Below are 27,990 nucleotides of genomic sequence, written 5' to 3' on the forward strand. Positions count from 1 at the left end.
AAAGTGTTTATGAAATTCCAGTTATTAAAAAGGTACTTGCTCCAAGTGAAAAAATTTGGTACACTATTTAAATAAAGGCATCCCTATATAGACTGGTTTCAATCATTCCCCCCGCCCCATGAAAGACAAATTAATGCAAGAGTCAATTTTCTGCCAACAGCATACAGTGGTGCCTCGCAAGACGAAATTAATTCATTTTGCGAGTTTTTCGTCTTGCGAAGCACGGTTCCCCATAGGAATGCATTGAAAATCAATTAATGCGTTCCTATGGAGACCGCTTGCCAGGCTAGCGGTGCTGAGAAGGGCTTTTCTCCCCACCGCAAGCCTTCAGCACAGGTACGGGAACAGAGGGGAAGGCGCACAGCGCTTCTCCTCTGTTCCCGGGGCTTGCGGTGGGAGGAGGGTTTTTCCTCCCCACCGCCAACATTCAGAACAGCATTCTGAATGTTGGCCGTGGGAAGGAAATCCCTCCTCCCACCGCAAGTCTTCAGGACAGCCATCCGAAGGCTGGCGCGGGGAGGTCTCTCCGCCCCACCGCCAGCCTTCGGAGGAGGTCCGAGGACAGTGGGGAAGACACGCTGCGCTTCCCCGCTGTCCCAGAGATTTCCCTATGGGCTTTCGTCTTGCGAAGGAAGCCTATAGGGAAATTCGTTTTGCGAAGTGCCTCCAAAACGGAAAACCCTTTCGTCTAGCGGGTTTTCCGTCTTGCGAGGCACCACTGTACTCAGAACAGTTTTCATACCTGAGTAGCTGAAAATGGGTGGAAAGCTTCTGTCCAAACAAAAATATCTCAGCACCACCTGCACTTCAGTATTGCTTTGCAAGTAAGGAAAGATACAATCATTATTGGAAAATGTTTTTACTGAAATTGAAATGTATACATCTTATTTAAAAACAAAAAGCAATTTGCTGGTGCCATAATTAAATCCAAGTGAACCAAACTACTGTACAGCTTTTATAATTTAGTGACATTTTTCAGATTCTCCACAGATTAGAAAAATGAGATGATGCATCAAGTCCATTGAAGACACCCGAGTACAACCAAAATAATTTATAGGCAAGAAAAACTCAAAACAATTAAGTATGCTCACAAACTCTACTCTCCTTCCCCATCAGTGCAGAATAGTCCGGGTCATGGGGGGTGGGGAGTAAGCCCTCATCCTACTCTAGGAATGAAACAACATTCTTAACATAAAGACTTAACCTAGGCATAATTATAAATGGGAATGGAATTAAGAACAGTATTTGACATGCTGCTCTTCCCACCTTCAAATATTCACTACATCAGTTAAGATTTTAGCTATTTGATTAAGGGGCAAGCCACCTACCATGACGGAACAACCAGCATTCTCTGTCTGAATCTCCCACAAACCTGTATTAACGCAGAGCAGACATGTGCACCTGTCCTTGGATTTAAGGACATTTTTGCAGCTCATTCATTAAGTTGTGCAACTGCTAATCAAGTATTTGGTTGTATGGAAGAGGCACTGTAACTATGGTTTTCCACAACAGTCAGAGAAAAAAAAGCAACAAACAGTTCACACATGGGAAGATCCTGGTCTTCAACTAGAGCGGTAACCAAAATCAACGTTTGATTTGTAGATTCCTGCTTAATGCTTCAGAATAGTCCCTTGGTGCCAGTGACATTCCCTTTTTCTCCACGAGGAAGTCCCAACTCACTATTAATAATAGTGTGGTTCAAAAAGTGAAACATTGAAATGCTGCAGTAGTGCTTTATAGAAAAACTAAAAAAGACATGATGCATAGGCAGATTTTCTGTAACTGCCTACAAAGCAAAGTATTGTACCTCACAGGATTTCTTCTTATCCTCTCAAATAGGTACGGATGACGATGCGGTCGGCTGCATGCTTAATTTTCATCTGGCTAGGACTTTCAGTAAGTCCACCTTTTGACATTTACACTTCTTACATTCACGCTTATACACAATTTACACGGAGGATGCTGTTTTGACAGCTTTACTCTCAAGACCCAAAACCTGATTGCTATCATTTTTACTACTTATTTCCACACAAATTACTATGTGCTCTGCTAACATCAAAAAATAAAATCAGCATAAAGGTACAAGTGAGTAATAGACAAACTGGCACAGAAAGGTAAATGCCCAGAATAAGTTTACATTCAAACTGGATACAGTGTAATAGGAAAGCAGTAACGCTTCTACAAACTGCATCTACTGGCCATAGCTTGCCTTAATGTTAAAAAGGGCAAACACCTTTGTTTCCTTTGTTTTTTCCATGCCTGTATGTTAGCTATTCCGGCATTGTTACCTCTTATGAGGACTTTTGGCTATGGCAGTGGGAAGTTCATCTACTAAACAGCTCATTAGAAAGGTCACCTTGTGTTTTCAATATGAAACATTCTATACGGTGAAGTCAGATCCCTGAAGAGACGGTGTTATTTGTCATTCTTGAGCATGACTTCATTCTATACTGGAATATCAGTCCATTATATTGTATGGCAACATCACTTCAAAATTATATGGAAGCCTTCGCCATTTTCAGCTGTAGATAACATTAAAAGGAGCCATTATTTCAATTTATAATAAAATTTTATAATGAAAGCACAAGAATATAAAATGCTATTAAAAGTATTTTCTAGGGCTCACTGAACTGCCAAACCATGGGTTCCATAAGACCTTTAAATCAGGACTGCTTTCGTTCTACTCTACAAAGACAGACAGATTCTTATGCCTAAGTATCTCACAATTCTGGAAAGACTCATTCATTAAATACTTTGAAAACATTTTTCAAGTGTAACTTGAGTAGCTCCATTTTCTTTTACTGAAAGATATCTAAATGGCAGTATACAGAGTGATTGAAGGTAGTCCCAAGTCCAGGACAAGCAGGTTGCAACTTTAAAACATATTCAATTTCAGAACACAAATATTGGAAGGTATTTACCATATTTTTCGCACCATAGGACGCAGAGGACAATACAACGCACCTTGTTTTAGAGGGGGGAGAACAAGGGGGAAAAAAATTCTCTGCCCAGCGCCCCTTCAGCGAAGCGGCAGGAGGCGCTGCACAGAGAGGGGGAGAATTTTTCCCCTCTTGTTTTCCCCCTCTAAAACAAGGTGCCGTTTAGCTACCTTGGAAGCCTGCAGAGGAGAGGGGTCGGTGCGCACAGACCCCTCTCACTCTCCAGGCTTCAGATTCCTCTCGCCCTGTTCTTTGGGGCTGGCGGGGGGAAGCCCACCACCAGCCCCAAAGAGCAGGTCGGGGAGCAGCGGAAAGGCGTGGCTATAGAGACTCCTGCCATAGCCGCATGTCACCTCTCCAGCCGGGAGAGGGTCGCTGGGGGTTCTTTAACCCCGCACGCGCTCTCCCAGCTGGAGAGGTGGCGCGCGGCTAAAGAGGCTGCTACAATAGCTGTGTGTCACCTCTCCCGCTGGGAGAGGGTAAGCGGGGCTTCTTTAGCCCTGCGCGCGCTCTCCCGGCTGGAGAGGTGACACGCGGCTAAACAGGCTCCTGCCATAGCCGCGCGTCACCTCTCCAGCCGGCAAGAGGGTCGCGGGGCTATGCTGTCTTTGCTCCATAGGACGCACACACATTCCCCCTTCATTTTTGAAGGGGAAAAAGTGCGTCCTATGGTGCGAAAAATACGGTAAAAACAAACTGAATGTAAAACATTTAAATGCAAGTCTGTTTTAACTAACTACTGGTAAGTAAAAAATGCAGGGAAGCCAGTGCATCACATAGGCAGTTTTTTAAAAATTAAGCTAAGGGTATCATTTTCAACATTATTATTAGCATACCTTTTATTGTGGTAACTAAGAAGCAGCTTTCATCTTCAAAGTTTTGAACCATCTAGGAAGAAAGACAATTAAATGCAGCTACATGCTGGCAACATGCATAGCAGTGTACCCAAGTTTCATTCATCACCCAAAATTGCCACAAGGAGTACCAAGCTGTTTTACAAGCAGCAACCTGAGCCTCAGTGTTTGCACTCCTCATTTCAATACTGCTGATCTAGTAAAAAAGTGTCATTATTATGTTTGCATGCTATTTTTAAAAAAATGAAACTACTGTGCTCAATGATGAGTGACAGTGATGTGGCCATGTCTTTTTATCTCTACGAACCTAAGAATATAATTGTGCAGACCCTGCTTGAATATTTGTGGTGTTTCTCAATCCCCTGCTTTACTTAAATTTCTGCTGCTGTTTTAAGCATCCACTTCTGCCTTTTCATTCATCTTCAACTTCCATCCTTCGACTGTGCCATGCGAGAAATAACAGATGCAGACCCCTCAAATATTCCATATGCTCTCACAGTGTATTTCACTCCTCTGTCTTCAACATGAAGTTCCAGGTTCAGTGTAGTAATTTAAAAGAGATATTTCATTAACAAGCGAACACTCCTATGTACAACAGCCATGAACTGAACCTTTAACAGAACAAGTTAACTGGCAGGCTTAAAGCTACAGTACTATATATCAGCATGTGCTTTGGGCATAAATGGGGCCGCAGAACAAGAGAGAGGATGAAGCATGGAAATGGGGGTGGCCTGTGTGCAAGTCGGAGTTGAAAAAAGAGGGTTGCAAAACGGGAGTGATTAGGTGGCATAGCAACAGGGTGAAGATAAAAGCAGGGGCATTAATGGGCCTGCAGAAAAGGAGGGGATGGTGGTTGCATAATTGGGTGGAAATTAAAAAGGGTGCTTTGTAGCTGCAAGGTGTGGGAAGGACGAAGATATAGAAAGTTACCATGGGATGATCTGTATTAAATGGCAGGGGGTTTCAGAAAAAGAGTGGTGGTGGAGGCACAGACATGGGGGGTGAAGGTGAAAACTGGCACAAAGCAAAGCTACAGAAAACAGAGGTTATGAAGCGGCTTCAGAAATGCGGTTGGGAAGGGGAACCATAGGGGGTTAATGGGGGAATGGCAGAGAAATTTTATGAATAAACAGTACTTTTTAGAAATGGTGTCTGATCCATTGTGTTGCTAAGGCAAATGCAGAAATTATGTATCCCCAATTGTTCAAAAAGGAAAGTGGAGAATTCCTTTGAGAAATCTGTCCCTAGCAGCAATACGTAATATAATGAACAATATTTTCCACCTCTCCCTGCTGCAGATACAAATTATGATTTACTGGTATTCTGGCATTTCTCCCATTTAAAATACATTGTCAGCAGAGTTTGGGATAGCTTAATTAGAAATGCCTCCCTCAACACATCAACTGAGAGAGAAAAAGTGCAATAGACCAAAATCAGATTTCATAGAATAGTAAAATGCTGAGAACTACAAAGTTAAAAGTCCTGGTTAATGAGATGTAATCTTTAAATTTTATTTTTAATATCCTGCTTTGCTACTAGGGGTAGCAAGCTTAAAGACATCACCAACCAGTCCATATTTTATTGATAAGGGTTTTTGCATTTGTTGGCTAAGCAGCACCATTATGAAATTTGCCCCAAACTTTTTGGGGGCAACCTCATGTCTGACATATGCTATAATTTAAACAAGGCATTGTGAACTCTAGAGATTTAAAAAATAACGCATGTGGGAGGTTCAAGAGTGACCTCAAAAAGAAGTTTGAATGGTTTCCATTCTGACAGCAGGGACCTGGGGTATGGGTGGCTACTATGAACATGCCCATGGCTGTCCTAACCCTTCACTAGAGGGCCCAGTATATAGATATATTGAAAACAATGTGATTTACCTGGTCACTGACGAGAATATGGATGCCAGTAGGACCCTGTCTGTAAACCTGGTTGATCTGATGCAAAGGAATATTGAACACCAACGCAAGTTTGCGCATGACTTCGGATGCAGCCATTTCTTCCAAGTAGATTGCATGATAAACTAAAATAAAAATATCTTTTAAAGTACTCTTGCAGTGTTCCTTCAGCAGAGACTTCCCATCACTATTTTCTTTGTGAAAGTTACTAGAATCTGTATTCAGTGTATTATTTTATTAATAATAATAAATTATATCCATTTATAACCTGTCTTTTTTCCTGACAGGACTCAAGATAAAAAGAAGAATCATTAAAAACATGGGGAAAACAATAATAAAAAATAAACATTGATAGAATTAAAATTCTATACAGATATAAAATCTGTTTAAAACATACAATTAATAAAAACAACACAGCCCTTTCATTAAAAGTTCACAGTCAGTTCCCAAAAGCCTTTTGGAACAAGGAGGACAAATCCAAGGAGCCAATTCCAGAGTGTGGGAGCAGCCACTGAGAAGGTTCTTTCCCACATCCCCACCCAATGTGCCTGTGAGGGTAGCTGGACCTAGAGGGAAGAGCCTCCCCTGAAGAGCTTAAAACTCGGGCAGGCTTGTGTGAGGGAATATGGTCTTTCAGACAGCTTGGACCTATGCCATGTAGGGCTTTACAGGGCATAAACAGCACTTTGAATTGTGCCCGCAAAGAGACCAGAAGCCAGTGAAGCTGTTCTAAGAAGGCAGTCCATACGGTCAGCAATCTGGCTGCAGCTCTTTGAGCCAGTCGAAGCTTCTGAGCACTTTCCAAAAGCAGCCCCACAAAGACCATGTTACGGAAATCCGAACAGGATGTAACTCAGGCATGTGTAACTGCGGCCAAATCATACATATCATTCAATGGGCTTGGCGCACTTGCGTTAACTGTAAACACACTTCCCGACCACCACAGAAATCTGAGCATCCATGTTCGGTGTCTCAATTTGATTCAGCACAACCTCAATACCAATCCTTTAAACAGGGTCCAGAATCCTAACCCATCAATGGCTCCCATAACTTCCTGGAACTGAGCCAAGACAAAGTGTGTTCTGCCTACACAGTGCTCTGAATGAGTGCCACGTAGCCAGAGGACCAGCGTACAATGTCTATGTAAGAGACACACATCATTCTACATCACCCTGCAAAGAGGTATTTTCAGTGCCACTTCATAGTGCATAGCAGTTGCTATGGTTTCTAGTTGCTGCAAGCCGTTAAGATCCTGTTCACCCAGACAAATTAGATTTAAATAGATGCAGCCCTTAAACCATCACACTCTGTTCATCCTTTCATGTAGCACTTTCCATTTGTCCCTGTTAAGCTCCATTTTACTTAATCAAGGCGATGCTAAAAATTTAGCTTTTCCTCTAGCGCTTGCTAGCTTCCTCAGTTTTGTTATCTGCAATTTGAGCCCTTTGCGTAGCTCATTCATGAAAGTGTTAAATAGCATCACATCTGGGACCCCTTATAGAATCCTACACTTCAGCTGAATGTAGATCCTGCAAACCCAAGCCCCATCTGTTAACAGCAGTTCCTTTTTGAACGTTTGTTTTAAGAAGGCTGCATTGTGGGACAAGTTAAAAAGACGTGCGTACATTTAGTCTATGTCAACTTTACATTACTGTTTTTACTAACCAACCTACATAAAAAATGGGAGCAGTTACTGCCGATCTGGTATTTGTTTTCAGCATGTCAAATGATAGACTCTATCTGTAACTTTACCCCCCCCCCCCCCCTTCGGTGCTTGCAACTTGTTTATCCTCACCAGTATTTTTCTGTGTATTAGGTCACATAAAGTGTACACCAGCTCTCTGTACTGCGGAAGCTCCAATGGTTCTGTCCATTATAAACTACTCACACTGGCAGAGTAGAAATTTAACTTTTATTTGTTCCAAACAAATACTCAAAAAACTTTCAGCCCTAAAGATGGCTGTAAGTGATGAATAAATCCTCCAATGTACAGTGGTGCCTCGCTAGACGAAATTAATCCGTTCCGCGATTCTCTTCGTCTAGCGGTTTTTTCGTCTTGCGAAGCAAGCCCATTGACAGCTTAGCGGATTAGTGCTAGAGCTGTCAAGCGGCTTCCAGCGATCAGCTGTTAAGCGGCTTATCAGCGGAACAGCTGATAAGCGGCTTAGCGGCTTAGGAAAAGGGCAAAAAAAGCAAAAAAAACCCGCTGGGGGACGCAAGATTTTTTCGTCTTGTGAAGCAACCCCATAGGGAAATTCGTTTTGCAAAGCGCCTCCAAAACAGAAAAACCCTTTCGTCTAGCGGGTTTTTCGTCTTGCGAGGCGTTCGTCTTGCGGGGCACCACTGTATAGTAATATAGTCCCATATAGTAATACAGTTGATATTAAAATAAGCTCCTGACAGACACATACCATATATTGCACCATTCCTGCTCTCTCCACTGCCTGAGTCTTGCTGCCTTTCAAGTTGTAGACTTCTTGATTGCTCTTGGCATACATAGATTGTTAGACGTGGCCTAACAGACCTGGAATGTAAGGGGAAAAAATAAATACTCTTGTACAAAATAAAATGGACGTACGTCATTATGTTTTGTTACTTTAACACTACTTATATCTTTACAAACTACTTCACATTTGAGGCAAACTATCAAAGATTGTTTAGTCTGATGACTCATCTCAGAACCACTGAGATTGTCTAATGGTGGTGAATTAATCTTCAAACTTAAAGCAATTAGGACACTGGTGTATGGTGCAATTTTGTAATATAACTACTTGAGTAACAGAAGTAACAGCAAGTTAAAATCATCTATTATGCCAGCTTAATTCATAGTTAGAAATCTGCAATTGTTAATATTTAGTAGCCATGACCTCAAGAACTTTAGGTTGGTTATAGCTCACCTAAATGAGAAGATTTGTCTCTTGGCAACAAACCCATCCGTCTTCAAGAAATCAGTACTGCCCAACTGCATTGCTACCAGTCTTACAGTCTACCTTTGAGCTCATCAGTGCCTGCATCATATCTGTGGCCTGCCCTGAAGGTGTACAACAAAACATTCTTCTTTTGAGCACAGTACTTCCAACTCCTGCATGAGCTCACACAGGCATATGCCAATCGAAAATCTAAATTAATATCTCCCAAATCCCTCTAGTCTAAAACAGACTTTCGTATAAAAGTGATGCAAGCAAGAGTTGGCACAGGGATAATATTTACCTTGATTTAAGTGCATTGTAAAGCCGAATTCCATCAGCTGGACCACAGATTTGTACCAGATCTTCTCTTGTAAGCTTCAGTAAATCAGCACCTGCAGAAATAAAGCAGAATAGCATCCATATAATATATAGATCAGAATGCAATGTCCACAGTTGTAATATGCCACTGTTGCTTAAAGTGCATCTCAACAAATGCTTTAGGGCCTCTCCAAAATGTTTAGCTGAAAGGAGATATGCTCAACCTTCCAATTCTGGCAGGACAAGTTTCGTGGCTTCAGGGACTTGGCTGAACAGCGGATTTTCTAACTTTGTCATTCACTGTGCATTCATATTCTTATTTATTAAATTTCTATACCACCCTTCAAAGATCACAGGGTGGTCAGGGTGCCAAGAACACACACTCTAGATCCTGCCCCCCCCAAACTGGACAGAGCCTGGAGAGAGATGGATTCATTACAGACCCCCTCCTCAACTCTCAAGTTCACCCTGATGCTGCACAGAGTACTTGGGTGGGCCCAGCTGGGTGAGACCAACTCCATCCTGTTCACCCATCCAAGCCTTAGTAATGCATATTCAAATCTAACAAGGATCCCCCTGCCAGCCCCTAATATTAGTGTGTCACATCCACAGAGCATTTTCAATTAGTTTTCTGCCAACAAATTTCAAGACTCCTTACAGCTATCCGCCTTGGGTAGCAACCAACATTTAGGAAAGCTCCCCAAAACTTTCAATTAACATTTAAAATGGTTAAGGGAGGGGAAACATTCTTGTTTTCCCTTTGGACTATTTTCTCCAGCTTCTCTGCTTTGGTCTCAACTGTGACATCTGTTTCTCAGGTTACGGTTCTGTGTTGTTTACCTCTTGTCTTGCTGCTGCCACTTGGGATAGCAGCTGTTTTAAGGCAGAGACTGAAGCTGCTGTGTTTTCTCTCTTTTCTCCATATTCAAAGGAAACTGTGTTAAGGTTCTAATTATGCCTCTACACAATAATGACTGGGGTAGGAACAACAAGAGCAACCTGTACTATTTTCACTATCCACAGCATCTCACATTTACTCTCAACGAGTGTGCATTCCAAAGACATGTTAGATCAGTGACTAAGCATGAAAAAAGGCAGAAAGTTCACTTCCAGCATATTATTTGGTGGGGATGAATTCTGACAGACACTCATAACTCAACTAGTAGCCTAAGGAAACATGCATTAACAAATCCATAGAGAAGGCAGACAATCATATAATTTTTGGTACAAAAGAATCCAAATTGTATCATGCTACAACTGTTGCTATTAAGTTGGTCATATAAAGGGCATGGCATCAGGAGTGAGCAGCAAGATAGCCAACTTTGCAGATGACACAAGGTTATTCAGAAGACTTCCAATATCATGGTTTTATGTAAATAACTGCCGTATCTGGAACACCACATACAGTGCATCCCAAAAGAGATACTGTACAGAAATAATAAAGTGTTGGAGCACCTTCCTCACAAAGGAAGCCTTGGGGGATTTTTAGAAGATGATAACTAAGGGAAGACATGGCAAATGTGCTAAAAACTACTGACTGTAGAGCACAACTGGACAACCTGTGATCCCTCCATATGCTGCTAGACTACAACTCCCATCATCCTTTGCTATCAGTCATACTTGGTTAGGAGTTTGGTTCAGTTTCCCACCCCGATATACTTTAGTGTGATGTGATGTTTTTCCTACTCTCATATGAGAAGTTTCACCCAACTAAATAGATCAATAACAAATACAGGACAGAGAAAAGTATATTGAACATGGTTACTTCCCAAAACCTCCCAGTGGCAAGATGTTTTAAAAGGGGGTTAGACAATTTCATGGAGGACACTTAACGTCTACTTCTTGGTTAAACCTCCATGCTTCAGAGGAAATATTCATTTGCTCCTGGGGGGAAATAGGAGAAAGATGCTAATTGCACAACTTGTTTCTGGACTTCCCAGAAGTAACTTTTGGGAATAGGATAAACCCTTAGCCTGATTCAGCAAGGCAGTTATTAAGATTATAGTGAAGAAGGGATGCTGCAAGTGTGTCAATAAAAACCATAAAAAATGCTGGAAAGAACTGGCAAGGAAAAAAAGAAATTCGGTTGAATTTCCGATAACTAGCAAAGTTATCTGTTAAATCTATATTGCTCACTTGACTTATATATGTAGTCCCATGGGATGAAGAGCTACTTTGAAAAACAAGCAAACTTAAAAGTTGATCTTGTAAATACCTGAGAAATTTGAAAACAGCCTTGTGTAAGTGGAAAATCTATGTTTAAGCAACCATTGTTGGGCTTCTTGGATTGTGGCCGATGGATGAAGTTGCTAGGGGAAGACAAAAAAATTACTTAAATCTACATTTTATATGGTAACATGCACTCTTAGGCTTTAAAAATACAATATTTTCTTTCTAAAAGTATTTCTGTACCACTATATCATAAAATATCTGGGTGCTGTAAAACAATAAAACACCATTTAAAGCAATATGAATACGCATTATAATAAAACAAAATCCAGGAACACTTGCAGTTTCTTTGCCACCACTCTCTCCAAAAACCTTTCCGAGAGGATGACTGGCAATTGGCTTTTAATTATTACACACCATTGTGTCCAGGGTTGAATTTTTTAAGGATCAGCCACACCATTGCCTTTTTAAGGGCAGATGGCAGAACTCAATCAGGCAACAATGCTTTCGTAACATCCTGGATGCACCTGGCTATTCTACTCTGGCCAGGAAGAGCAGTGATCGAAGACTGCGCATGGCTAGATGCATCACATTAAGGATCTTGTCCACATCAGGCTGCACTGACTGGAGCTGATCCCGTAACATTGGACCAGACAAAGCATTGGACAACTGGGCTGGATTTGCTGTGACAGTGGCATCTAAATCACTCCAAATTGGAGCAAGCTTGTCCTTCAGTTGCCTTGCAAACCACTGCTAGGCACTGTGTGCTTCAGGGTCTGCCCCACAAATCTGGAGCAACAAGTCCCCTGACAACATGGAACTCTGGAGCTGACTCCTTGCGGATGCAGCCTTCAAGGCCATGTGATAGACACAATGTTTCAGCTTTCTATCTCAGCTTGGGAGTGAGATTTCCACCGCTCGTGCTCTGGTCTTTGTCCAGCCCATTTCATCAACCCCACAGCTCCTCAAAATACCAAGGAGCAATGCATTCTATCTACATGGTATGAGGGATTCCTGGTAGCATGAGAAACTGGCACTCACCTCTCCCGATACTTGAGGAATTCCATCTCCTTGGTGATTTGGAGATGATGAATTGCTAGACAGGGAAGGATGCAAAAAGGAAGATTACATTATTTTACTTTTATTTTTTGAAGCTATAAGGTTGTGATACAGAGGCATTCCTCTCAAGTATTTTCCTGCCAGCAAACTTCCCACTGCAAACTCAGGCTGGGATGGAACTTCATAAATTTAACAGAGCAGTTTGGGAGTTCAGTGCTAGAATTCCAACTAGGAACCATCTCCAGTGCATGTGTTGTTTTAAAGTGCATTTATCTGTCAGCACCTCAGCACTGAACTGCTAGAAGAGAATGGCCAGCAATTTTATAACAGGTACATTTTTGATGTCTTATTGGCATAATTTTACACTAACCTCTAAACAATACAACATAGCACTGCCACACACTTGCAATAGGATTCAACTTCCAAACTGAAGACCACAAAATATTGTCATAATACAGACCTGGGCTGTTTCTCCTTATCCTGTACTTAGAACAGGGTTGGTAAAGGACATTTCACTGCCTGTGACAAAGTACAAGTTGCCCCCCAACTGTGACAAAGTACAAGTTGCCCCCCAATCATCATAAATCATAAATAATTGGCCACCACTAAACTAGACTGGAATTTGATGATAAGTGAGATTAAGGAAAACATAAACCTTTTGGAGAATTGTTAGACCATATTTAAATGAGTGGACATAAGATTGTAAACAAGATGATAATTTGCTTGAAAAAAAAACTTTTTAACGATGTAAGTGGGAGCAGGAGACGTGAGGAAGTCCAAATAAGTTATGAAATTTTGTTATGATATAAGCAATGTTGTTTTATTATCTATGTATTTCTTTTTAAAAAAAAATCTTAATAAATATTTATTTAAAAAAAAATACAAGTTGCCCCCCAGCCCCAATAGCCTACAGCGGAGACTGAATGATATGGTTTGTTTATATACCACTTTTTAGTCCAAAGGCCTCCGAAGTGGCAAACAATATTTATATTAAAACTAAAGCAATATACACTAAAAGTACAATACATGAAACACCTTAATCAAAACAATATAAAATAGCGGCAGACTTTTCAATGGCTGTTAAGAAAAAAGGAGGACGTACCACTAAGAGCAGGAGATAACACAATATCCTCTGTTGCACTACTAAGCTAAGAATGTTGACAAGGGTTAACTTGTCTCTTGCATGTTTCTGTAAAGCTTTGGGCTTTGCATTATAATTTCTTGTAATCTGATTATCCCGAGAGAGATAATTAAACACAGGGAAATCACATACAAGTTCCACAGCATCGTTTTCTTCAGTCTTAATCTTGATTTAAGATACGCCATGCTAGAAGAGAAGCATACCTGTCTGGGACACTGTAAGTAGTACTATGTGGAGTAGAGGCAAACGTCGGAGTTGGGGTAGGGCTACTATTCACAAATGCGGTAGACGTATCAGGCCACGGTGAACACTAGAGAAAAGAGAAACATTAAAACAGCAGTATTATAATTAAAGCTGGGCTTCACTTTGCAAGAGCATAACTCTTACTTTCTCCAAAGCTCTCTACCAGTCCTCACTTATTTTATCAAATAATTATATATTTACTATGCATGCATACAGCTCAAGCTAAGTCACTAAAAGTTTATACGTGCCTTGTGATAATAAATTTAGTAATGACTCCCCCCCCCTCTACAAACAGATCTCTTCATACCTGAATTTCTAAACTATTCCATAAACAGATTCTTTTCAGTGAGTGACTAACAAAAACAGGAAATTTTAAAGGTAAGTCCACGCATTACCACTGCTCAAGTTGTTCCAGTATAGCTGGATGACTCTGTAGGAAATACCCAGAAACTGCTCATGTACATTGGCTTTACTAGCATGGTTTCCTCCAAAAGAACCATGGGAACATAGAAGCCTACAAGGAACCAGAAATCTCTCACCAAAAACTCATTCCAATGGTTTCCTAAGGGAAGCCATGGTAATTTGATAGCATTGAAACAAACTGAAGTTTAAAATTTAGATACACATCCACAAAACTTTATGGCATCTCAAATGGGCACAGTGTTAAGCACCCAAAAGCAAGAAAGGGGAGAACCTCACTCATACAGCAAGGGACTTTAGATCTCTTGCAAACAAAAAAAAAGAAAAAAGGGGGAGGGGGACTTTTGAGCTTCTCATTCACATTCTACAACCTGTTGTAGCGAGCCGCGTTCTGCCTCACAGAAATGAAGGGGAAACAGCAACACAACACGGGGAGAAACTTTCCCCACATACTTTAAGGAAACATGCACTCCAACCGAGGGCACTGCATGCCAGCTCCTATATCCAGAATGCATTACTTGATCAGTTAGTTTTTTTAAAAAAGGTCTGACCTAGTTTATCTAATTCTGAAGCATTGCTTTGAACCACTGAATGTCTGGAGGAGGATTCTAAGCATGTTCAGCTGAACAAGTTTAGATTCTTCCCTGTAGCTGGAAGCCACAACTTACCAGGGTCCTCATTTGCAAGGGATTGGTGGATCATATGCTAGCTTGGCATGATTAGGGTGGGTGGGAATAGAACCATGCATACCTTGTAGTATCAGTCCAAGGTCTACCATCCTACTTTCAAAAGCAATCTGTCAAATGTCTTTGGACACTCACAGAGTAAGAACATGATAGTGATCCATTGTTTGTGCCCAGTATCCAGTACTCAGAGGAATACCACCTCTAAACTTGTAATCACAGCAATTTGCTGCGTTTTCTTATCAGGATGAAACTATGCACATTCGGAAGAAGGCTATGAACGCCAATTTCATAACCCTTCTCCCTCTCTCACATACCCTCTAAGGAAAAGAGAGCAGAACCATTCTCAGCAGGCTTTTTTTCTTTATTCAACAAGAAAATAGTTTCAACAAGCCTGACAAACACAGAGTTCTGTGTTTTATTGTTTACTATTATATATCATTACTTCTAAGTACAAATATTATTAAATGCATGTTCTCTCTTTATAGGCAGGGAAAGAACTTCATCTCAATTGAAGCGCACAGAAAGCAGAGGCTGGCATGTACAGGTGGCTGTTTTTCACGCCTTTGGTGCATGATGGGGATTAAGTCCCAATTCTAGGGCAACAATAAATCATGTTCTGATTTCTGACAAAGCAAATATGCATTTCAAAGATGTGCACCCCACACTGAAGCTACACCCAAATATGCATGCTTGTATTTTTTACTTCCAGATGTGAATTCTAATAATTTTTAAAAAAAGATATATTCTCTTTAAATGTAATAGTTTAAAACAATATCAACAACTGAAATAAGTATAAGAAGGTGCCACAAAGTTTCTGGGTGCCTGAAATGTGAAGCTTCAGCATTTGTTTTGATACAGTATGCATTTTATGGTTGCTTTCAATATACTAACTGAATAATATTCCTTCTGAGATTGTAATCCATGCTGCCTATGATTAAATGGGACATTTTAGATCAATAATTTTCTCAAGATAATGACAGTTAAGCAGAAATTAACACTGGATTAAAGCAAATGCATTCTAGCTGAATAATTACTGCATTTTAAGGGTACTGTATTTTAAGGGTGCTATCCTATAGTCCCTGGGATGGTTATACCAGACACTAAGATTTTGCAGAGCTCTCTCTCCTTTTCTCTGTGGGTGGAGGTCTGCCATCGCACTGCTCCTGTGTAAGCCTGTTGCTTTGTCTACCACAACCAATCCTTCCCATGACCCAGTAGAATTGTATACCAATAATTATACACAGAAAGCTTCCTCCGTCAGTTAAAAATGAAATGATGATAAAAGCTTTGACTATCTCTATCCCTTTAACTTTTTATACTACCCCCCTTACCTTTTTTAGGCTGAACATTTATGGTAAATCTAAGATATAAGTATCAGTATCTTTTATGCCTTCTTAAGTTACACTGAAAGTACACATTTGATTCTAAGCGCAAGTTTTAGATGTTGGCCACTATTTACTACATGGACCTCTACTCAAGAACTTAGCAGTGATTTATTTGTAAGTGTTCTCTCTATTTTGTATTACTTTCCCTCAGATATGCATTCTTTTGTTTCCAACCAAAGGAGCCAACTGTTTGTATACATGATTGCTGCACAAATTTGAACAGCTCTTTAGCTCTTTAGTCTTCTGCTATTGTCATGACTGGACAGAACAGATTTCCAATTCTCACTATATCTTGACCAAAAGGACACTGCTGAAATCCTTATTGAAAGCATTAATGCAAAAGCTATGAGAAAAAGAGGACACAGTAGAATCATGTGAAACCTTGACCAGCCTAGTGGGGGTAGAAAACTTCTTGGGAAAATTCAGTGTAGAGCAGCAAGACCCAGGTTCAGATCACCACCAGCCATGAAGTTCACTGGATGATCTTGGGCTAGCTGCTATTTCTCATTCCAATCTACTTCACAGGTTGTCATACAGTGGAAGGAACAGGAATGGCACAAAAAACATTTAGGGGTTTTTTAAAAGGAAGGTTTGTTTTTTGGGGGGGGGTTTGCTACCACAAGATAGCACTCAGTGATGATTGCCATCCTGTAAGCCAACAAGAGCTTTCCACCACTGACCACCTTACGGATAGAAAGCGTTGGCATCCTACATCAGTGATAGGGAACTTATTCAGCCCAGTTGGCTGAATCCCCACCTCCCTGAAGGCCACCTATAATTTGCCTGCTGACAGAGCTGATCAGCAAGGCCTGCCTGCAAAGGAACAACTGAGAGCACCCTGTATGCTCCTAACCGTTCAGTTGCTGCTGCAATTTTACCTGCTCCACACTCAATATCACATATCCCCCATGTTTCAGAAGTCCAACTGGCCCCAACTAGAAGCCAGGCACTTAGTTTCTGGTACCACACTCTGGAATACTCTTCCAGTAGAGATTTGGCATGGCTTACTTTCAAATGTCTCGTGAATTTTTATTATTTTTTATGCCAGACAGGTCTATTCAGTTGTTTACTTTTTATTTTTTCAGAATGAGCCGGCATTTTGTATTGATTTTCTGCATCTTACATTTTATTGTATTGTATACATTGTTGGGTTGATCTTTTATGAGAGTGAGTGGTATATAATTCTTATTTTTTACAGTAGATAATCAAGATAGCTATATAGGGAATGTACATGTGATTTGGAGAAAACAGACAGTGGGTCAAATTAGGGCCCCTGCTGGAATTCAAAGTGCCAGTTCATAGGAGAGAGAATGTTACCATTCAAATGTATTGTCAGTCTAGCCAAGGACATTTTAACAGCTGGATATGCTTGAACTGGCTCTTTCACTGGCAGCTGGTTTCATGCTAACAAACGGAGAAGGCCTATTTTGTTGTGTGTACAAAGGGAAGAATAAAGGCCTACATAGCATTATTCAACTCTCAGTTTGTACTTTTAAGAAGTGTATCATATAAATATTTGCATTGAGCAAATACATGATTAGGCCAAGCTCATTTAGGAAATTAAAAATAGTATTAACAAATGGAAAGCCATTAATAAGGAAAGCAAAGTATTATTACTGCAAATAGTTAGACAACACAGAGCCATTAAAAAAAATATTTTGTGGAAACTTACATGTGAAAATAAAAAATAATACATCTCAACTGAATGATATTGCTACTTCTCATTCCATTAATTACAGGGAGAAAACAGTTGTTAAGAACACAGCTATTCAATAAAGCCATTTCAGGTGTAAACTGAAGGTCTTGCTTTTATTAAGAGTCACAGGCCTGCTGACATTTTAATGTGTTAGATTTAGGAAGTATTTCTCACTAAGATACAAGCATTAAGTAATTTGTGGGTAAACGAAAGTGCACAAAATTAAGCCAAGGCAGACAAAATCCTTGTTTTTTAATCTTGGATGATGGAAATTGGTCCTATATCTAACACTGCACAAGATAACTTGCACAATGAAAAGTAAGCAGAAGTCCCTTACACTGCCTCGCTTTGCCAGAGAATCACCGTAGTCTGCTGGCAAAGTCCGCTTGCTGGACTTTTTCTGCTCATGTTCAACTGCATCTTCAATTATAGGCTCAAGCCTCATCTGGACAAACACCAAAGATGTGGATCAATTTCTTTTCATTATACAGTGAGGAAAATTTAAAAGCCTTTTAAAAACTTCTGCAATCGTTAGAAAGCTATAGGAAACTCACTGGTGTTTAAATAAAAAGAAATGCAAGAACTCAGTGAGGCTCTGCCCATAAATTCAATAACTTCTAAAATACAGCTCTGGGCTCAAACCAGACAAGAACAAAACAAATCCTGAGACAGTTTTCTTTCAGCACTGAAGGGCTTTTAGACATGTACATGAGGTTTGAGCAAAGCTAAATGTTTTAAGAAAATATATATTTCTACTTGATCCTAAGTGTTATGGGTCTTTGTTTCTTTGTCAAAGACACCTGTCAAATGAAAAGCCTACTTTTAGATATATTTAGCTTATGACCCACCCCTTGACACTAACTCATTACTTAGATTAAAGTATGTTATGTGTACTATGCGCAATTTATCTCTGAAAACGAAAACATTTCAGTATTATTACCTCTGTGAGAATTGTAGTGTCATATGAAGGTTGATATTTTTCTTTTTCATGAGCAGTTCGTTTCTCCATTTTTTCTCTGTCTGTTTTCTGTTTTCTATCTGCCCCTTTTGGCTAAAAATTAAATTACACACAGAAATCAAGCTTTAGAAAAATAAATACAAGAAGCCTCTGTACGCCAATTTCCTCCCTGCTGCTCATTAGCATCTCTTACCTTAAAAACTTTGATTTGGCAGCTGGCCGAATGCAAATGATCAGTGTATTCTCCATTTTCTGTCTGTTTAAAAGTGTCAACCTGAATCCTAAAAGGAACTCCTTTTTCACCTCCATGTTTACGAGGTGTAAATTCAGTGCTGATACAATGTACCTAGGGGTTAAAAAAAAGCCACAATATGGTGTTCATTGTCACTACAGTATTACAGTTTTCTTTTTTATGGGAGGGGGAGTAAACAAGTTGTAATCTTCATTTGAGAAAAAAATATTTTCAAGATTTTGACAATTATTTAACTTCTTGCATACAGTACACAAGAGTGATGTTACAACTAAGAAGAGCGAGGACTGTGTTTCAGCTTTTAAATCATTAAAGATCACCAACATTTCTTTCCCACCATTAAAAACTACTATCATTTCTTAAGAAAACAAATCTTCAAACCTGAATAAAGGCAGATGTTCGTTTTCCAGGATCCCACAGAAATTCAACTGCATTAAGCTGGCTTGGATTTGTCTTTATATCGATTACTCCAACTGACATAGGAATATCTTAATAAAATAAACAACAGTTTTTTGGGGGAAACAATGCAGTGAAGATTTCATTTGCACATTTTCATCTTAAATAATGTTCTCTTAGGATAGATTGAGAGTAGCAATAATGAACATGCAGAAATTTAGTTTAAAGTTTCAAGTCTTTTTTTAATTAAAATACCATCTTTGTGCTTAGATCACACCATCTATTAATTGTTACTAACAGGGTATCTCAAAATGAATGAGAGAATTTCCAATGCCCTTTGTGGTAATCTACGTAATAATGCATTATTTAAACCATGTACAATTCAAATTTTACTATATAGTGCGTCAGAAGAGTTAACACTTCTCTTGTTAATTCATCTCTTCATATGAAGAGGCTATGTTAATTAACACACCTACCTAAATCAAGTAATCTGTCTCCAGGGCGATTCCACTTCCAGCCTTCAAGTTGCTGGTGCTCAGTATACTGCAGTCTTCTGTCATGGAACACAACTCTTATAATACTCTAAAAAAAAAGACAACGGATATCTAGTTCGCAGTGTAAACATGTGCCAATGCTATGCCCACCCAAATTTTCCTACTGCAATGAAATCAGACAAACAAGAACCATGCTTCCTTTTGGAGGAATGCTTTAGTATACAAAGGTATGAGCTTCTCACAGATAGCCTGCAGAGTGACAATACCTTAGTATTAAACTAACTTTGAACATTCTGATGATTCTCTACCTGGTTATGTGCACTCTCTCTTCTATAAGGGTGATAAAGAGCACCAGAAAAAGGGGTATCACAGAATCATAGAGTTGGAAGGGACCATGAGGGTCATCTAGTCTAATTCCTTGCAATCCAGGAATCTTTCACCCATTGTGGAGCTCAAACCCACGACCTTTAGATTAAGTGTCTCATGCTCTACCAACTGAGCTACCTTGATTTCAAAGAAAAACTATACAGGCTGATGGGACTGGACAAACCTATGTGTTAGCAATATAAAACTGGAGTGGGGCACACACAAAAAAGGAGGAGGGGGAAATACTGACGTGAGAGCAAGTGAGTCTGTACAGGTTTTAGAAAACAGAACCTGCTAAAAATTATATTCACTAGAAGCTGTAACCTGGATTCAACTAGATACAATGAAAATTTAATCCAGATTAGCAGATGTGGTATCCTCCAAATATGACTGGACTACTCCGTTTCGAATTTTGTAAATATCACACCAGTTAAGTAGCCCTAGTATTCAAAGTAAGGAAAATGTCACTTATCAGTTACAGGCTCAATAAATCCATCAGCAAGTTCCTGAGTACTTGAGCTTTAAAATATAATAATCATCAAGGACATTTCTTCCAGAGTGAGAATATATGCACCCAGTTTAAGGGGGGGGAACCATACACCTCATTCTCTGCTTCACAATATTATTCTTCCTTTCAGAAAACAGGAAGGGAGGTAAACAACCAGGCTGGAAATATACTTGTATAACTCAACTAAAATGGGCTCGTGTACCCTATGACATCCACTCTAAATTATTTTGTCAACTGCAGCCCTAACACTGATTTAGAAGTCTCAGGTAACGCCAGCACATTGGAGGACTGGGAATCATGAGAGCCAGGAGTTTCCTCACCCACTTGCCAGGCAGCTTAGGGTATGTTTTTCTTAAGGTGATAAACATTCACAGCTGCTGTGACTAAAATAAGCCCTAGGTGTTTAAAAATTCATAATTCAGTCTCTATAGTAGTTTTCATCTGTCCAACAGGGATTTTCAGTGAGTATAGTTCACAAGTATAGAGTGAAGGCTATTTGGGTACTGAATAGTGATGGGTGTCCTCACCCCATGTCAAGACTGGCTCAGAATAAGCAGAAAGGGGAAACACATCAAATTTTCTGAGCCAATCCAAATTTTAAAGTGTTGTAAAAGCTCCAAAAGCTCATACCTGATCTCAAATACAGAAAGCTATGATAGCATCACTTGTACTGAGCCACCTTTTAGGCAGGTATAATAACCTTTTTTAAAAAAATCCAAACCCACATGTATTAAATTTTGCAGAATATTCTGAATAGTGAGACTTCACACAATGTAATTTTTTCCTTCCCACAACTGAAAAGTGAAACTAAAAGGTAATTAAATAATGGTTACATATTCTTAAAGATTCCTCACATTCAACAGTTCCTGCCTTTATACATTAGAGTGAACTATATATACTTGAATTGGAGTAGGAGGATTTAGAGCTGAAGTACGCAGTTCAGACCTCAGCCCTGGATGGTCTAAAAAGTTACCAGGAAGAAATGCTGGAAATGAAATGACATCCTACACCACTGACATGAATTCTTTGGAATATCCCAGTAGTCCAGCTATGTACAAGTTTTGGGGATGTCCAAGACCTATACTGAAACTTCTGCCATTAAAAAGTGGGTGATGCATTCTCTCCTTGTTGCAGTTTTAAGAGCCAAAACAGGGAAATGTTGTCATTGGAAGTAGCTCCAATAGCTACAAAGAATCACAAGAGACGGGAATCAGGACTGAGCCAACAACATACCTTCACCATTTTCCCATTGATCTCTGGCATATCTCCCATTTTTCTATTATCTAACAGCCGGATTTCGTAGGACTGACCTTTCAAAGGAAAAAAATACTAATTTTACTTATGTAGTGCCCTTGGCCAAATGCCACTTTACTGCAATACTTTCAAAGACATTGAAGTACAATACATTATATTAAAACAATTTTAAACTGTTCTGTTAAAAAGAGGGAAGTGGAATCTGAAAGGGAAAATACACAATGGTAAAGCTCCTCTAGCATGAGGGAAAGAAAATTATTTAGGCCCTTTTGCAAAAGTGAGGAAGAAGGGAAAGTAAATTGGAAGACAGCTACTATAAGCTAAAGATTCTGCCGACAACAAATGGCACCTTTTATCTACTGATTTAAGATGGCACATTGTATCTCTAAATGATGTTCTTACAACGTATCTGGAATGTCTGTGCCTGTATCAAACAGAGCCTTGAAAACCACAGTGCCATCTTAAATACAGCCTACACTCTTATAGACTGCCAATGCGCAAATCAGGATGGACCTAACTGTAAACAACCAGTGATTTAAAACACACTACAAGAGATGGAGAAGCAATAACAGAAATCAAGCCTTGTAGTCACCAGGCTGAAATCATCCTAGTACAAGTAAATAAATGTCAAAATTATTCTCCTTTTTGTGTTTCCCATTCATATAACACAAATAGTCGTCTATGAATAGTTACGTGACAATCTGACGCTTTCCTCAATCTAGTATTAAATTTAGGACAATGAACGCTGATTCTAATTTATTAAAATACTGCATCAAAGTATCAAAAGAACAGGGTTTTCCCCAATATTAAAAAATGAACATATGGAATAAATCTTATCCCAATACAGAAATTTAAAAGCAGCTATAAATGCAGCTTAAAGAGCAATGTACCACAATCCCTGCCCCATGAACAAAGTTGAGGAAATGCATTTGTATTGGGGATCATAGGTAATCTGATAGGAACACCTTTCCCTTAACTTAATGCGCTTTCTTAAACACTACATTGCCAAGATGACTAAATTACACCAAGCATTTGAAGGAATGTTTAGGAGAATATATTAAGTGCCACAAGGTTTTGAATTGAAAACAGTGCATAAATAATGTTAGAGGTCTAAGAGCTCTCAAAAACTTATTTCATACCCCACAAGCTATCTACGTAGTCTAAACTTCATTTTATTTAGCAATACGATTAACCTTGACTGCAACTGTTATTTCTCAATAGAACTTCAAGTCTGGCTTTTTCCAAAAGAGAAACAAAGAACACTATCATATGACACCATTCAATCTGATGTTGGGATTAGCCAGCATCTAGAAAAAACCACACACTTCCTGTTAATGGAAATGTTTGTATTCCAGTTTCATAACTATAAAATCTAATGCCTTTCCTTGTTGTCTCGCTATACATACCAGGATACCAAAACAAGCACAGATATTTACAATGAGCAAGTATTTTGAACAACGATTATTATTTCAGACATTTAAAATTTATTAAAATGTAGCCATATACAAGAGCAGCAGAAGTCTGCTCAGAGGAACAATGCTAACCTTGGTTTAAGTAAGTAAGGGTTTCATCATGCAGTTTGACAGCTGGAGACGTTGCAGCACACATAACATACTGAAATGGTGGGTGTTTTGTGTCACTGTCAGGTGGAAGGCTGGAGTCTTCTTGCTTGAAAATGGGCAGTGCCAGAACATCACTGAAATGAGAACAGGTGACAGTGTTAGATCTCAGAAGCCTTACTTCTCTTTGTTAGCAACAAGGACATTACTCACTGGGGAGGCCAGTGGTATACCAGCTGGAAGCGGCAGTCCTGTTTCCAGGAAAACAGTATCCTTGAATACAATTCTCCTTCTGAATGCATGCTGAAACCCTAGCAATATTATTTATTTGAAAGTAAGTATTTTTACCCCACCTTTAAAATTGCTCATGTAACCAAAATAATTATGAAATAACAAAACAATTAAAACACAGTATCTAGAGCAGTGTTTCCCAAACTTGATTCTCCAGCAGTTTTCAGACTACAGTTCCCATCAGTCCTGACCACTGGTCCTGCTAGCTAGGGATGATGGGAGTTGTAGTCCACAAACAGCTGGAGACCCAAGGTTGGGAAACACTGATCTAGAGCAGTGTTTCCCAAACTTGGGTCTGCATCTGATTTTGGACTACAGTTCCCATAATCCCTGACCACTGGTCTTGCTAGCTGGGGATGGTGGGAGTTGTAGTCCAAAAACAGCTGGAGACCCAAGGTTGGGAAACACTGATCTTGAGTATCCAATAGATTATAAAACACATCAGCAAAAACCAAAGAGCCAGCAAGAATAAGTTTTAAAACCATATAAAGTGGAATATAAGGATGGAATAAAAGGATCTCCAAAGGCCATCTAAATGGAAGAGGCAGCATGCTGAATTTCTTGGGAGAGAGATCCATAAAATGCAGCCTTTTCCTTGATACCAAGAGTGAGCCATGCTATGTTTGTTATACAGCATCCCACAATGGCAACCTAACTCTAGAATGAAGAAAAATATGTAAACAGTTGTAAATTACAAGTAGACACCATGATTATGTAACCACTTATAGCAGAAGTTAACACCTTAACATTTAGCATAACAGATATTTCAGGTGCTATTTCATGCTAGCTTCTCAACAAACAAAAAAGTTACACATTTGGGACTTTGTTTTAATTTATGTAGTGAATCTTGCCCATTCTTCATAAACACTGTTGTAGTTACATCAAGTTGATACTAAAGAAACAGAAGGAAAAAAATAATGACATTGTTTATTTAAAACTAAAGATTCCATTACGCTAATAGCTTACAAGTTCCAGACAACATGGTGAGATACCATCTGCCTCAAAATCTCCAGGGATTTACTCATCAGCCCTACAAATTTTTACTATGTGGGCCAGTCTGCTAACTACCGTTCATCATGTACTCAGTTACTTCACATTAACACATGGCATCGTTTTCAAAACAAGCATAAGTATTTCAACTGAATTCTGGATAAACAAGCATATAAACAACACTTCCAAGCAGGATTTACAAATGATATGTCAATGCCAGAAGCTGCACTACAATCACCTTTTTCAACTTCAGATAGCATTAGAAACAAGAGAAAGAGCAACTCTCATTTTTAAATTTTTTTATCAATTCAATATTGAAATCTTACTGGAACAGCAGTTTTAGCTCATAACAGGTAGTTGGGAACTACACTATGCACCAATCTAGTTTATAAAAGTCTGCCTTAAATCATGTGAACAAAAAGCAAACACCATTTATCTAGTACAGAGAAAACTTCAGTCTATAAAGAGTGCAAGCCAACAAGTGTTAACTGATATATCAGCTAGTGAGCCACAGATGCAAGTGAAACCCAAGGTACTGGCTACTCTTGAAGAAATCTTAACTGAAAACAGAGCTGAGTTACCTAAGAAGTCACCTTCTTGCCACGTACCATCTGTGGTTATCTGAATGTTCTGGAAGGTTATTCTGAAGGACCAATTTAGTCACTAGTATTTCTCCGCAATATATGAACTATCTCCTCCTAGACCGACATTTCAACTGTACCTTACAATATCTGATGACCCCCAAAACTCACCACAAAGGTTCAATCAGCTTGCTCTAAAAAAAATCCAACCCTGTTTAAGGGGGGGGGGACCATTCCACTTGCATCATTGCCAGAGAAAGAGAAAAAAAAACACACAACAAGGTTCTTACTTTAGATACCTGTTGATAACCTCAAACTAACAAAAGAGATTGTGACATAATTAAAGTACCTCAAAAGAAAAAGAATGGGCTAAAGAAATGTGGAAGCAGGGCATATAGCCATGTATTCTTGTCAAAATAAAAAAGCAAACCATAGCTATAGTTTACACAGATTCTCTTAGAATTTATTCAATTTTTATCCCGCCTGTTAGCCAAAATGGCTCCAGAGAAAAGCGGTATCTGCCCTCAGGCTTGCAATATAAAATGACATAACACAAAAGAAAAAAAAATGGACTGGAAGGGAGGGAGGGAAGTGCAACAGCCATTCTTCACATAAAGAATAAATAACTTAATCTACGATTTGATTACTTCATCAGAAAAGGCCAAATTCCTAGAAGTGTATGGCTTACGTACTAGTTTAATCACGTTACATAGTTATAAAGGTCAAGTTATACAGATCAGGCCTTGGCATACTGGAAACACTGATAACTACAGATGAGGAAAGAGATTATTACACTTGGATGAAATTCCAGTGACATTTATGCCAACAGTTCCTGATAAATAGGTACCGCTCCAGCAGGAAGGTAAACGGCACTTCCTTGCGTTGCTCTGGTTCGCCAGAAGCGGCTTAATCATGCTGGTCACATGACACCAGCTGGTCACATGTACACCAGCTCCCTCAGCCTATAGAGCGAGATGAGCGTTGCAACCCCAGTGTCATCCACGACTGGACCTAATGGTCAGGGGTACCTTTACCTTTTTATATATGTACCGGCATGTCATGAGTCCTCGACTGCCCCTCAACAGTGATTGTTTTGTTTGGATGGCCCGAAGTGAAGGCAAGACAAATCCCTGACTGTACTGTGCTTCAGAAATATCAGAACTTGCTGCTGTCCAGTGTCTCTGAAAGTCAGCTTCAAAACCAATAATATCACAGTCCTTCCTGAATTGGCAGAGATTGGTGGCAACCACAACTTTGGGCTGGCTCCCAAAGCCACTCCAAATTTGTGCACTCCAGAGATCATGGATGGTGGTGGTGGGAACTGCAGTGGCAAATAGATTAAAAATGTGAAGACTAATCTGAACAAGTATAACAAATCATATTTGGATACCACTGTGGGCTGGATCCTCATAAGCTGCTGTGTATAGGTAATTCCCATGTCCAGGAACTGAATAGGCTTCCTTGTTCTGGATGAGATCACACTGCCTCTGAAGGAGGTACATAGCTTGGGACGCACCTAGAGCCATCACTATTGGTGGAGGTGCAAGTGGCAAAAAGTACTTTTTACCAGCTTCAGCTGGTATGCCAGCCATGGCCATTCCTGGACCAGGATAGCCAGGCTACAGTGATCCACACCATGGTATTCTCAAGAATGGATTATTGTACCACACTTCTAGGTAGAGCTACCCTTAAGGTAGGTTGAGAAGCTGGAGCTAATGGCTAGGCAGTTAAATGAAATAACCTACTTAGGAATGCATTACACCAGTTTTGAAGGAGTTGCACTGACTGCCTAGAAACTATCATGTTAAGTTCATTTACTTGTGTTGACAAGCAAAGCAAAGCCTGACTCAGAATCTAGGTATCTAATGGAAGGATTTCTCCCATATACACCTGCCCCAGACACGGAGAACTGGTGGGGATTCTCTTGAGAGTGCTGCATTTGCTTGGAATCTGGTATGCAGAAACATGAGAAGGCATTCTCAATAGTCCCCCCCAACCCCACCACAACTATGCAAGTCCCTTTCTGTCCAGCTAAGATCTGCAAAAACCCTTAGTAGATTAACTAACTGTTAAAAACAGATGTTTTTTTCCTCCTCTGCCTTTTGCATTTTATACCTAGATGCTGTGGATTGCTTGATATGGATGTTTATATAGAATTGCTGTTGTTAACGGCTTTAGTAAGCATATTGCTTGAAAAGTGAACTTTACATCACATCAGCCACCACCACCACCAGTAAAACAATTCAGTTGTCAACCACATACAGTACACCCAGCTAAGAGAAACAAGGTTCAATGTCTGATTCTCTTCTCCCCTCTGCCCTGGTGTGGAATGAACCCACTCACCCATCCCATAAGCAGCCAAATATTCCAATGTTATTAGTTTCAAATTGGAATTTAAAATGCCGGTTAGTAATGTTGGCTTATTTGACTATTATTGCGGTGGGAGTTTCTTCTTCTTCTTCATATTTCACCTTTTCTCTAAGGAGCTCAAGGGTGGTATATATGGTTCTCTCATCCTCTTTTTAGTTTCACAACCCTGAAAAGTTAGGCTGAGACACAGTGACTGGCCCAAGGTCACTTGGCGAGCTCCATGAACAAATGGGGATTTGAACCCTGGTCTCCC

General features: G+C 39.7%; 2 protein-coding genes across 3 annotated transcripts in view; one reads left to right on the forward strand and one right to left on the reverse strand.

Moving 5' to 3' along the window:
* The window catches only part of FBXL2 (F-box and leucine rich repeat protein 2), a 28,952-nt gene extending 27,226 nt beyond the window's left edge, over positions 1-1,726 (forward strand). Inside the window, exon 16 of the transcript XR_014556835.1 lies at positions 729-1,726. The gene's annotated coding sequence lies outside the window, so the exon portion shown is untranslated. The remainder of the gene's footprint in view (positions 1-728) is intronic.
* On the reverse strand, positions 844-27,990 carry UBP1 (upstream binding protein 1). Of its 2 annotated transcripts, XM_083705979.1 has the most exons (16): positions 24,205-27,990; positions 23,491-23,920; positions 21,926-22,002; positions 19,801-19,906; positions 19,310-19,416; positions 18,872-19,024; positions 18,661-18,771; positions 18,058-18,165; positions 13,494-13,600; positions 12,132-12,186; positions 11,137-11,230; positions 8,905-8,995; positions 8,106-8,218; positions 5,677-5,819; positions 3,776-3,827; positions 844-2,522 (listed from the first exon to the last, which is right to left on the reverse strand). In XM_083705979.1, the coding sequence occupies exons 2-16, from the start codon at positions 23,552-23,554 to the stop codon at positions 2,485-2,487; spliced, it is 1,419 nt and encodes a 472-aa protein (XP_083562105.1). In that variant the 5' UTR covers positions 23,555-23,920; positions 24,205-27,990; the 3' UTR covers positions 844-2,484. The 2 variants fall into 2 exon arrangements, with proteins under 2 accessions (XP_083562105.1, XP_083562106.1); XM_083705980.1 differs by lacking the exon at positions 18,058-18,165.

Source organism: Podarcis gaigeae, assembly GCF_964106915.1.
Source record: "Podarcis gaigeae genome assembly, chromosome: 12".
In the NCBI taxonomy this organism is placed as follows: Eukaryota; Metazoa; Chordata; class Lepidosauria; order Squamata; family Lacertidae; genus Podarcis; species Podarcis gaigeae.

What these genes read in the sequence shown, in the direction of transcription:
- UBP1 (XM_083705979.1), bottom strand. Translation starts at nt 23,554, where the DNA reads ATGTGTGCTGCAACGTCTCCAGCTGTCAAACTGCATGATGAAACCCTT. An exon ending in CTCTGGCAAAGCGAGGCAGT is followed by an intron (nt 13,601 to 18,057) that starts GTAAGGGACTTC and finishes TCTTTTCTCTAG; the next exon opens with TGTTCACCGTGGCCTGATAC. An exon ending in TACAATGCACTTAAATCAAG is followed by an intron (nt 8,219 to 8,904) that starts GTAAATATTATC and finishes CTTACATTCCAG; the next exon opens with GTCTGTTAGGCCACGTCTAA.